Raw genomic sequence first — 13,773 nt, forward strand, 5'->3', positions numbered from 1 at the left:
ATACAACAAAGAGGGTGCAGAAAGTGCTTAAGATTGGCTGGCTGTCTGTGTCTTGTGTTGTGTCACATATTTGTTATTTAGTTTTTTTTTTCTTTTTGTGTTGTTTTGACTTTAAATTGGCGCTGCAAGAGTGGCTGCCTTTACAGCAGGCCGTGTATTTTTTTCTACTTCTTCCTTTCCTTTCCCCTTGCTTTCATCACTTTTGGATTGGATTGGATTTGCCTTTAATAGTCTCGCAGTAGAGAAATTTACATTTCACAGCAGCAAAGTTATGTAGCTGTTGTGAAATGTAAATTTCTCCACTGTGAGACGACTAAAGGCTAATCCAATCCAATACAAAATATATAAATAAAAAAATGCAATAAATTAGCCAAATCAAGCCAATGTTCCTTTTTTTCACAATTCTACCTATGATTATATGACTTCATCGCCATCATGCATCGTCCAACTACGATCTACTCAGTAGACATTATAAATCGGTCATATATTCATCAAGCAAATGATGCACTTTAAGCAGGGATTCTTAAAAGTTACCATTAGTGCTATCAGTGCATGAAGAACACTCCATTTTTAGGTCATTAATAAATCACGTATTTTAGGTTTTTTTATGACGCTATTAATAACCGGCGTGACTATTGCACATGCATATCCTTTAAAATCTTAAAGGAGGTTGATTTTAAATGGTCCCTGTGTTAACGGTTGTCACTTTTAATGAGGGAGGGGGTTAAAAAAAACAAAAGAATGATGAATGTGGCGAGGCAGCACACGTTTACGCAACACGACCTGTTAGCGCTTAGTTGTAAACTGCATAATCCACACAAGTGGATTAGTAATGAAGACGTTTTGGCAACCGGTGTTATTGATGATTCTGGGTTAAGGTTTCTATTTTTCGCTGGTTGAAGGCAAACAAAAAGCCAGGATCTGTGTTCTTAATTAAGTACTGGCGAACACGTTTTCCATTCACGAAAAGGGGGGTGAGGGGTAATGCATGCTAATTTTTCAAGAGGAATGACAATCATCATTTTCTCAAGTGTAATTACGCTTTGGTTGAGATACAAAGAAGCATTCGTGTATGAATGGCATTGTGTTTTTTGTTTGTTTACACACAGTATCTTATGTAAATGTATATTATATATGTCTTATGTATGTCAACCTTTTCACTTCTTTCTTTTGTCCCATTTAGCTTTTTTGTCTTCTCTCTTGATTTTATTTTCATTTCTTTTTTCGTCTCATAGTCTCTATTCTATTGTCTCTCATTGAAAAATAAACTTTAAAATAACACTTAATGCATCACTTTCACACACACACACAAACGCACGCAGACACCCCCCCACATGTGCACACGCACGCACACGCACACACACACGCACACGCACACACACACACACAAACCAACACACACAGATTTCATTGGGTCATCCTCTTGTATGGATCTCTCTATCTCTGTGCAGTTGCATCTGTTGCATGTTCTGCGGTTTCAGACGGAGTCCCTGCAAAACAAATAAAAGCAAAATTGTAATCTTAAATCTAAATTGTAATTTTAATCTTGATATCAATCCACGGATAATTTCACTGTCATCCACATTATTTTTTTAAATCATGAATATACACCAGCACCAGTTAAAATATATATACAGACGCTTCCCAACTTACAAACACGATACCTTCCGAACGGTCGTTCGGAAGGTGAACTTGTTTGTAAATTGATTCAATGTTATATTTTGTATGGGATGTATGTTTAAATCTTATATAAGTATGTTTAAAGTGTATATATGTATTTTTAAGGCTTGTATAAGTACCCTGTATTGGTTTGTACTGAAAAATAAACATTTCATAAAATTTATGAAATGTTTAAAGGTATGTACATGTACAACTGGAGAGAATACTACATATGTGACTACAAAAATGTTAATACTGTATGTACCTAACTCGAATGTTGGTTAGTAGGGGAGCGTCTGTATCTATCAATCTTAAAGCTGCGCTATATTTCCGGTATTGCCGATGGAGACTTTTCATCTTGAATAATTCATTGAGCTCGCCCTGTCCGACACACAACAGCTACCGACATTGTTCCCAGCAGCCACATGTGTTCGCAGATGCTCACTTCTTTCCAATGATGTAACAGCTCCTGCTCATTACAAGGCGAATTCTGAAATTTGAAAATTTGTCAGTTGCGGCGCTACCGGTGTTGTCTGCTGGGAACTCAGTCTGAAAAGTCACACTGCGAAGCTCACTCCTTGTACTTCCTCGGTTTCTTTATCTTGACATGTCAGCGCAGGATGAAGCTAACATCGCCGAGAGATACTTTCACTTGCCAATGTATCATGGCTGCTGGCAAAAAAAATTGTGGTGCTTTTATTTATGCTGTTTATTGGAAAAAGTTTGGTGAAACACAACCAGAATTATAACCCTATATAAAACTTAGCAGTGAAACAGTATGCCACGGTTTCGGGTTATTGGCACCAATTTAAAAAAAAATGCTTGAACGAATGAGTGCATGACTGCTTTTGAGGGCTACATGCCAAATTCCCAAAGGAGAAAGCTCGACCCTGATTAAAAAGGAATATTTCTTTTTTTGTCAGTCAAAGTTACCGTATTTTCCGGTGTATAAGGCGCATATGTATTTTCAAACTTTTACACCATTCATTGGGGGTGCACCTTATACTGTGGTGCGCCTTATACACTGGAAAATACTTCTTCTTCTTCTTATTATTATTATTATTCTTATTTTTATTGTTCTTGTTATTATTGTTCTTGTTCTTGTTATTATTATTACTGTTGTTGTTATTACTGTTTTGTTGTTGTTATTATTATAGTTGTTATTATTGTTATTGTTATCATTGTTAGCATTATTATCATTATTATTATTAAATCATGAAATCATGAAATCATTAAATATGTTCACATTATGGGGCGGTCCGTGGGTCGAGTGGTTAGCATGTTTTCATCACAGTGCAGAAGTACCAAGTTTGATTTCGGATGGATGGATGGATGATGTTGATTATACATTTATATACCGTATTTTCTGGTGTATAAGGCGCACTGGAGTATGAAGCGCACCCCCAATGAATGGTGTATTTTCAAACTGTTTCCATATATAAGGTGCACCGGACTTTAAGGCTCACCTTCAATGAACGACAAAAGTTTTCCAAATATACAGTAAAGTCTCGTTATATCGATATTCAAGGGAGTCCGAAAAAATATCGATATAACCGGGACTATCGATATATCCGACCCTGTTTGCATGTAATTTTCTCCGTGCGTGCATAGAAATAGTATCGATATAACCGGGACTATCGATATATCCGATATCGATATAACGAGACTTTACTGTAATATATAAATATATCAACGTTTTCCAAATATAAGGCATACCAGATTACAAGGCGCTGCAGTAGAGGCTGAGGTCACGCATGACTTGTTCTCCAGGAAGAAAATGAGTCTGTGGCTGCTGACAGTCATTGTGCGACCTGTTGTTCCTCAATATTACTTCACATAAAAGGCGCACCAGCATATAAGGCGCAAGGCCATCTTCTGATGAAAATCAAGGCTTTTACATCGGAAAATACGGTAATAAATGAAATTTAAAATATAAAACAAAAAAGGGCATTTAAAAGCAAATGATACAAAATAAATATGGGAATTTATTTGTTTCTCTCGAATGCTGATTAACTTTGCAAGCATCATGCCGCAATTAATAATTATGAAGATGTGACATCCGTAAGATATTTGGCTAATTTAGAATAAAAGAAAAAAGGTCTATATTTACCGACAAAGGCATTGCAAAGCATTTCCGTTGACATGCAAAAACATATGGTGCATTTCAAATGCAATCAGGAACCTGGAAAATCAAGCGCTAATGCCTCCGTCACGCATTTCGAAGCCCTTTAGATGTTCTGTTAATCCGCACAGTCAACAACACACTGTCGCGTTTGACTGTTTTGAATTTGATTGCTTTAAATCGCCGGCCTTCAAGTGTTTTCCATACCACATATTGACTGTGGTTCTCATTTCACGACGGCGTGTAACGTAAAATGGAATGACATTATGATTGCCATTTGCATGCAGATAGAAGGCCAAAGTAGACCAGGAAATGACCCGAGGGTCAACTGAATCCATTCTTTTGATGAAGTGTCTCCATTGTGACTGATTAATCTCACTTTAACTCATTCACTGCCCTTCATCAATTTATTTGGGAATTGAAAATATGACGTAGAGCACCATTCACAAATTTGTTCGTTTTTTTTTTCTTGCTTAGTTACCGATAAAGCGCTGGCCAGACCTCTCGCCATGTTTGTTCCATTCCACAAGGTGGCAGGATTTCACTTTTTTTCCATGTTCGCGCTTTGTTCCTGCGTCAGCTGTTTTCAAACCGTGATATAAACCAATATGTATGTATTGCATTGTGTTTTGGACAGTCACAGTTTCAAGCTCATATAACTACACAGCCATATAATTTAGGATTTAACTATTCTTTTATGATGGAAGATGCAAGTCTAAGGTTTCTTAGGTTTCATTTAATGTTTATATAGTCCTAAAACTCAATATTCTGTGGGTCCTGGAATTCGAGTAACAATGACAAAAACCCTGGCACTGGAGTGGACACATTTTTGCACGTCTGGCAGTGAATGAGTTAAAGTGTGGCGACTTCAGACGAGCACTAATTCCTGAACGTTTGACCTTTGGGTTACATAAATGCACGGAGCCAAATGACCAGATGGCTGCAAACATTGCACATGCGGTGTTCGCGCTATAGTGCTTGATTCTACTTCATTTAGCGACGGGACAGTTTTGACCCAACCATGGGACTCGGATGTCATAATAATAGTCTATTCTCAACATGACCGTGAAACACACTCGTGAGAAATGCGGCCACGCGTGACGAATGCGCACGCAGCCACATAGAAATCGAACAACGTCGGGGGGGAAGCGGCGATTCCCCTCGGCCCACGTGACAAAGGGAGAATGAAAGATACGTTATCGCTAGTTGTGTCCTTCTTGCTGGCCTGTAATGGAATCCTCATTACAGACGTGCTGTGGCTTCAACCTCTTACTAAGGGGGATTGCAGGCAGCATTTAGTGATTTAGATTTATGAGAAACAACAGGGAAGTGATTTTTTTCACCCCCATATCCTCCATCTTGGCACTGATTGGCAATTAAGAGCACACACACACACACACACACACACACACACACACACACACACACACACACACATGCACGACATGTAGCCACCAGTGCATCCACCAGCTGCGACCTCTCATGGAAGGAAGTGTTTTCAGCAAATTTGTTTCCTTCACGTCCCCCCTCGTCCTCACCACTTCTGAATGGCGCTATTCATGAAAGTAGCCTGGAGTCAGCCGGCGCTACTTCTGCCACCACGGCACATTTACACACTTGTTCGCCTTTATCACCCTAAGTAGAAGTACATACACACACATAGTTCATACTGTAAATCCACCTGAACACACTCTCACACAACAGACGGGACTCTTCTGGTCCAGCTCATCCCTGCAGGAGGGCTTGTATGAATACAGGCAAACATACAAAAAACAAATGGCGGGGGTTGTGTCTGAAGGGTCGGAAACATGCTTTTAGTCTGCTGGTGCTTAATGGAAGAGTGTTATGGTGGATGGATGTTTGGGTCAGAGGCTCAACAGTGTGGGCTGCGCTGTCAAGACATGTCGATGTGAATGTATCTTAAAGGACAACCAACATCATTTTTTTTGTTTCCTAACTGACAACAGAAGAACGTTTTATAGCATCTAAAATACCCAAAACACGCAGGCTGATATTTTAAGTCAAATGCAAAACACCAATAAAAAGGACTCCAAGTGTCCAAAATCTGCAAAAAATTGAGCTGCGAATTGGGCATTTTAAAGTCCCGCCCCCAGTTCGTGGCGTCACGCCAAGACGTCTTGCCTTGCTCGAGAATCAAAACAATGGCTACAGATGCGGAGAATATGCTTTCTTGTTACACATCCAGTTATGAATATGATTCAAATAGTTCTGAAGAGGAAAGTATAAATGTTTGCAATCGATTAAAGAAGGTCTTCAGGGTCATTTTGACGGATCAAGACTGATGTGCAGTGTCACAGAAAATGCAGAACATGGCGGCAGAGCTCAGTTGGAAATAGTTTTATTTTTCAGCTTGGAATATTTGTCAATGAATATCAAAACGTTTTCTTGGTGTAACACACAACGATTCACCATTGTTTTCCTTCTAATTTCGCCATCAACACGGATCAACACAAAGTTTTCAGACCAAACAAAGTACCGCAAAATGCATTGAGGTGATACAAGGTATGTCCGTTCTCAGTCAGGGGCGTTCCTTCAGTGACGTAGGGTGAGGACTCGTCACCAACTCAAAAACAAGACTTCTGAATATTCAGCGCAACTCTTAAAACGTAAAATATAGCTATACGCGGTGGAATCTTTGTAAAATACGCTCAGTAGAAGTCATTTGAAGCCATTTTACAAACTATGAACTTGTCCGGGGACGTCGGTTATCCTTTAAATGGCACCGGTGGAAATATCCAGACGTCCATTTTCGATAGCGCTTGTCCTCATTGGGGTTTCTGGACTGGACCTATCGCGGCTGAGGTGGGGGAGACCCAGGGAGTTGTAGTCGAGCCAATCATTAAAGCACATTTAGCTAAATAAACATTCTTATTTACAGTGATGGGTAGTGTGGAGTCTTTTATTATCTTAAGTTGTGTGTTGTTTTGGATCTGAGAAGAAGTTGTAGTATCCGCAAGCCCACACAAGTGATATTCAAACTATTTTGAGATGTTTGAATAGTGATACACAAACTTGGACTGAGTTGTTAAAGCAAGATCCCATTCTGCAAATTTCATCCCGAAAGTGATTCAGTATGCATACATGTCAACCTGCGAGACACTGTGACCTTACTAACAGCTCAATTTTTCCTTACTTTCTGAGAAAAAAAACATGCGTGTGTGTAATATTTCATTGTGCAATTTTATTAACAAAATTTCACATGTAAATATTAATGCTATTAACAAGTTACAACATATGTGTATTAATAATCAAGTATGTTCTTTTTTTAGCAATGTGGCCTTTTTTTGCTGTGGACAAATTGAATTTGTCCACACACAAAAAAAAAAGAATTTGTGTTCTTACGATGTATAAAAATATGAATAATATTAGAGTGAAAAAAAACATGGTGAAAAAAAAATGAACTAATTTCACTTGACCGGAACTTGAGACTGGACTATTGTTTCTTCTCGAGACTTTTCGCACGGACTTGTTTTGTTGGTGGTTGACTTCGCTTTTTACGAGTAGCGATATTTTTTTATAATTAACATCACTGCTAATATTTAATGACGAAAACGGAATGTGCCAAAATTGTACAGAATACGGCAAAATACAGCCGGTTGACAGGAATGAGTATATTATAACCCTAATCATTTTAAAATTACGATCACAATAACAATTGGGGCAGCAAAAAAATAATATTACATCCCAATGCCCTTGTGAAAAACTGTATTTTGCATGAGTAGATTCTCAGTCAGGAAGGGCAAAGTAATCTGCAAAGGGTGAATTGAAGCAATTCCTTGTTTGGTGACTTTGTTGTGTTTTTTATTGTATGTATTGTCCCACAATGTTAACAATAATAATACAATGCTAATCATTGTTACAATAATCCCTTGCTACTTCATGGTTCGATTATCGCAGTTTTGATGCACCGCTGATTCTTTTTTTTTTGGGGGGGGGAAACTTTCAGAATAAAGAAAAAAGCCGAATGACTTAGATGTTTTGTACAAGGCTGAACCTTGATTGATTCCCAGCGCTGACGTCACCCAATGACAGCACGATATCCCCTAATTTACAGCCATGTGGATTGGTTGTGCATCTTCTCAGCCCCGCCGCCCCCCCTGTGTTTTATTGCGTGGATTATTATTATATAATTCTATTTCGCGGATTTTCGTTTATTGCGGGTAGTTCTGGTCCCCATTAACTGCTAAAAACAAGGGTTTACTGTACATCAAGGGTATTGAGTTTGTAACCCAAATTATAAAGCAGCCCAGGCCCAAATTACAAAAGTATATCATTTATTGTAATACCATCAGCATATCGAGTAAAAAAACAAAAATTTTGGTTATTTTTTCCAGCAAGATACAAATTCATCTCAATAAATCAAATATTACGAAAAAATATCATTTACTTGAATAGCTCAATGCAGCACAAGGTCCTGTTAGCACGCCCAGACAAATCATCAAACGGTATTTTGCTGTACATCTGTTCCGAATCATATCCCAGATGGTAAGAAATGAAAAAGAATCCAAATCAATTAGAAGATTAGGACTTTGCCATGAATTAATTTTGACATCCGCTGCAACATTTGATTATGACATTTAACCCATCCAACTGATTAGCATGACGCTAATTAGCACAGATAATTTAGCCACGCCGTTGATTACAAATGATATAAACACCGCAGCCTTCCTTCCTAGTTTTGATCTAATCTACTTTTTAATGTCTCGTGATTAATGCTGCAGCGCATTATGGATTTCAAACGACGACACACACACGAACACACACACGCACGCACACACATACAATCCTCTCTCGCTCTCTCTCTGTCTCTGCAGGTTCAAAAAGAAAAACTGTTTATTTCATGTTAAACACCGTGACGTTTGCCATGAGGATAATTCGAGTGCAATCGATCACAATGTCAAACAGGCGCACGACGCTGCTTTGGTCCGACTGGCCCGCTGAGCGCCTGAGTCACCCCGAGGGAATTGTGGCTATCGCTTCTGTTATGCCGAGTCCTTTATCACCTTCTTGAGTGTTTCAACACTCTCTTTGCATTTTCTCAATGCACTTGTATTGATTGAATGTCGGGTCACACACGTATATGTGAGTCATACATGGGGAAAAAAAGAAATATTGTTTAGAACTCAGGTCGTACTGCTGTTTTTTTTTCTAATCATGATGGGATATCTTCAAAACGATCCTAACAGTGAAACCGCAAAATTGTCTATAACAAATTAATGGATTGTGAGTTTTGAAACAGGTCAACGAGAATAATTTGTCCAATGATTGTTTGATTTAATTAATTTGTTCAATTATTATTACACTGTAACAGAACAATTGCCAAATATCAACATTATTAACTCATTCATTGCCAGACTTGTGCAAAAATGTGTCCACTGCTGTGCCAGGGTTTTTGTCATTTTCACTCAAATTGCAGGACACACAGAATATTGATATTTAGGACTAGCTGTGTATAAACAATCATTGTGTCATAAGAAACCATAAACTCTCTTCTTTCATCAGAAAGAGAGTTAATTCCTAAATTATATGGGCCTAGAGTTATATGAGCCCAAAATAAGAGCGGGTGTCCATAATACAATGCAATACATACATACTGGTTTATATAGCGCGTTAACAACAACTGAAGTGTGTTTCTCGCACTTTTTCCATTCCCCAATTCATTCGGGAATTGACAACGCGACGTGGAACGCCATTCCCGAATTTGTTCTGTTTTTTTTTTTTTCTTGCAGGGGGGTGCCAATAAAGTGCTGGTCAGACCTATGGAAATTTTTTTCCCTCCCACAAGGGGCAGCATTTGCCTTTTGTACAACCCCCATTTCAAGCTCGGATAATAAGAATAATACTAATAAAAATACTATACTACTACTACTACTACTACTACTACTACTACTACTACTAATAATAATAATAATAATAATAATAATAGGCCCGGTAGTCAAGTGGTTAGCACACCAGCTTCACAGTGCAGAGGTCGCCGGTTCGCGTCCCGGTCCGGCCTCCCTGTGTGGAGTTTGCATGTTCTCCCCGGACCCGCGTGGGTTTTCTCCGGGTCCTCCGGTTTCCTCCCACACTCCAAAAACATGCATGGCAGGCAGATTGACTACTCCAAATTGTCCCTAGGTGTGAGTGTGAGAGTGACTGTTGTACGTCTTTGTGTGCCCTGCGATTGGCTGGCAACCAATTCAGGGTGTCCCCCGCCTCGTGCCCGAAGACAGCTGAGATAGGCTCCAGCAACCCCCGCGACCCTAATGAGGAATAAGCGGTACGGAAGATGAGATGAGATAATAATAATAATACATTTTACTTCAAGCGCCTTTCAAAGCTCTCAAGGACACTTTACAGTCACAGACAAGCCTAGATACAATTATGAATAACAGCTAACACCAGACCCATATAACTTCGGAATTAACTTGTTTTCTGATGAAAGTCTAAGGTTTCTAACGCCGCATTGAATGTTTATATCGTCCTAAAACTCAATATTCTGTGGGTCCTGGAATTTGAGTGAACATGACAAAAATAATGCCACTGGAGTGAACACAATTTTGCACGTCTGGCAGTGAATGAGTTAACTTGGCGGCCAGGAATACCGAAGCTGATAACAATCTCTCTCCAAGAACTGATACGATTCACACATGGACGCATATATGTGTGCATCATATACTGTGGGTGGAAAAACACACAGGGCTGCCTACACGCGTGCATCATAAGCAGTTCTCTTACTCATTTTAAAGCATTCAGGCTAAGTGTCAAACCACACGTTGAGCTGATGTTGCAACAGCCTCATTTCATCTGCTATAATAACACCATCAAAGCCGTCGCATTAAAAAAAAACCTTGTGTCATGTCTGTCATATCTCAAGTCTCGCTTTCTGATGTGAAAAGTAAATGTGCTTTGGAAGACACTGACTGTAGGGGGGAGGGAGTGGGAGGGAGCAATTTATTTATTTATCTATTTATTTTTGTACATGTGGATTTAGGCGAAATGCTCGAAGAAGCTTGTTTATTTGTATGGGCATGTCGTGGTCTGAAGTTGCGCAACCCACCGAGATGGCAAAAACGACGCTGCGTCATGCCAGTGTCTGAAACTCATGACAAAATGTTAGCGGACACCAGGGCAGACAACTCTGAAAAGTTGCCTGCCCCATTTTTCACAACTTGAAAAAAAATAAGACAACTAATCACAAAACAAAAAACATTGTTGCAAAGTATAAAGGAATTTTAAAATTAAGGAAGTACCTACCACAAATGCTCCCTTGCTTAATGTATGGTAAATATCCCTTGCTGAAGATTTTGCTCCAGTTGTCGTTTGTCGTCATGGTGCACAATGCAATGTTTGCGTTGCATTGTCTGCTAAAAGCCACGTGGACTCTTTCTAAGCGCCTTTCAAAACCCTCAAGTACACTTTACAGTCACGGTATAGTCCGAAGCATGAAACAGGCTTGTGATTGGCTGGTGTGCCGAGTATGCAAATTGAAAAAAAGGAATGTTTGTTTGGCAATTTGCATACTTGGCACGGCAGCCAATCAGAAGCCTGTTTCGTGCTTCGGGCTATACCGTGACTGTAAAGTGTACTTGAGAGTTTTGAAAGGCACTTAGAAAGCAGAGTCCACGTGGCTTGTAGCGGTTTGCTTGTAGTTTTTGCTTTATTGAAACAGATGTTTGATTTGTAAATATTTTTTTTTTCTTGAAGAAGTTGTCGGCCACCCGGTTCGAGACGTTTTGAAAGCCCGACGTAAAAGTTGTACGCCCCGGGCCTCCGGGCAGACGTTATTTTAAACACTGGTCATGCTAAGAAAAGTTTTGAATATATGGCCCCTTTTATGTAATAAAATAAGACATCACTAACACTCTTTCCACACAATGATAAATGTGTTGTCGATTATTCCCCAAAAAAATGATTCAGTCACATTTATCTTCCAGGAATCAAACAATGGTTGCTATGGGAACCCAAAAAAGGCCAAGTATGTTTTTTTCTTGCTCTCCAACTCAAATTTGATTGTATAACTAACTTACAGTGCCCTATTTTCCGGTGTATAAGGATTGGGCTGGACTGGATTGGCCTATTCGTCTCACAATGCAGAAATTTACATTTCACAGCATCAAAGTGATGAAAGTAAGATGAAAGGAAAGGAAGAAGTAGGAAAAACAAAATACAGGACCTGCTGTGAAGACTGTCACTCTCGCGGTGCCATTTTGAAGTCAAAACAACAACAAAAAAGGCACACCCAAAAGTTTTGATTTACTTCTAATGATGACCCTGCGTATTATATATAGTAATATTGAGCCACAAAAGGTTTTGCAACTACTGTCAGCATCCACGACTCCATTTCTCTCTGTAGAAGAAAGAAGTAGTACATAACACCGGCCTTTACTGTCGTGCCTTATAATGTGGTGTGCCTTATATTTCGAAAACTTTGATATATTTATATATTATATTTGGAAAAGTTTTTTCATTCATTGAAGGTGCCCTTTATATTCCGGTGCGCCTTATACACCAGAAAATACGGTAAATAAATGTATAATCAACATCATTCCTTCCACACCGGAAAATACAGTAAAGGTGTAAAGACAGCGTTGTCGAACACTGAATACAAAACGTTAAAAGAAATGGGGGATGTCTATCAAAAAATGTTTCGATTTTGTAGTTTTTACATCCTTCATGAGCAATATCCGGTCACATTTTCACCATTCTCTATTGGAGATGAGTTTTGGGTTTTATTTTAAGAATCATTCTCACTGATTTTTTTAAATCAAAGGTACCAAGTGTGTAGCTTGCTAACCCACAGAAGAAAATACATTTTTTTTACTTTTAAAAATTGCAGTAATTTATTCCTCCGGCACTGCAATCAAACACAACTACTAGAATTTGGGCTGGATACAAAATAATGAAGGAAAAAAAAAAAAATATTACCCCTGCCCCAGAGTCAAAACGATCATCATTCATATATTCTTCAGGAACACAGAAGGGGGCCTGCAACTCTTGAACATTGGTCCATTTATTACCATGCTACTTAGCTACGCGTAGTTTAATGTTGCTTTTGTACATGCACTGTTCCAGTAGGTGGCCCCTTTTCAGATCAAATAGTCAATGTACAAAAATCCACCTCCAGGCTCCAAGTGCTTGCAAAAACCTAAGTAACAATTTTTGAACCTGTTTTTTTCCTCTTATATAGAATACAGTAACTACTGCGTAGCATGTGATCACTCTTCAGGCGTGTTTCTAAAAAGCCATATGGTGACTAATTAGTGATGAAAGCGAAGGAAGCTTGCGCGGCTGCCGTGTCATAAATTCAGCTCCCAGGTGAAGACGATGCATGCTCGAAAGAAACAGAAATACTTAACGGAGACACGTCATTTGTAGGCATGCACATGTAAAATGAAGGAGCCTGTGCTCTCGTCGCATTTTCGCGAGAGGCAGTTCCGTCAAGTAGTCCCAGCGCCATTGCCAAAGCGGTATTTTTAAATAGCAAGCATGCCACGATGTTCACCTGGTCATCTCCATGGTGTCCTTGGTGAGGTACACAATCCAGTAGACCAAGTTGAAAGCGCCGAAGGAGAGGGGGAAGAGGATGCGAGAGTATTTGTCGATGATGCTCGTGCCGGTCAGGATGTTGTTAGCAGGCATGGCGGATCCTTGCTGCAGGAAGGCCTGGGCGCTGACGGGCGGGTTGGGAAAGGTCTTTGCCGGTCGGTCAAAAAGGGGCGCCGAATTCATCCGTTTCTTCAATACGTTGCTTGCATCCGCCTTGGAGAGAACAAGGAAATTGGCTTGAAAGGAAGTTGAGCGTGATGTCACGTAAGGGCATCAAGAATAAAAACAGCGGTGGGTTTTTGTTCTTACACACGCGCCTTTGCAGAAAAAAAATCCTCATTCACTCAATATTATTCACGATTTTTTTCAGGAATTGAAAATATGACGAAGAGCGCCATTCCCGAATTTGTTCGGGTTTTGTTTTTTCATGCTTGGGTGCC

General features: G+C 39.5%; 1 protein-coding gene across 1 annotated transcript in view; it reads right to left on the minus strand.

Annotated features, from left to right (window-relative positions):
* Positions 1-279: 279 nt before the first annotated feature.
* gabra6b (gamma-aminobutyric acid type A receptor subunit alpha6b) overlaps positions 280-13,773 on the minus strand; it is a 29,480-nt gene continuing 15,986 nt past the window's right edge. Inside the window, exons 9-10 of the mRNA XM_089017148.1 lie at positions 13,290-13,546; positions 280-1,490 (exon numbers count right to left, since the gene is read on the minus strand). Coding sequence (XP_088873274.1) covers positions 1,478-1,490; positions 13,290-13,546 — 270 coding nt within the window. The 3' untranslated portion in view covers positions 280-1,477. The remainder of the gene's footprint in view (positions 1,491-13,289; positions 13,547-13,773) is intronic.

The sequence above is a fragment of the Hippocampus bargibanti genome, linkage group LG16, assembly GCF_051943395.1.
Source record: "Hippocampus bargibanti isolate YZ-2025 linkage group LG16, ASM5194339v1, whole genome shotgun sequence".
NCBI classification, from domain to species: domain Eukaryota; kingdom Metazoa; phylum Chordata; class Actinopteri; order Syngnathiformes; family Syngnathidae; genus Hippocampus; species Hippocampus bargibanti.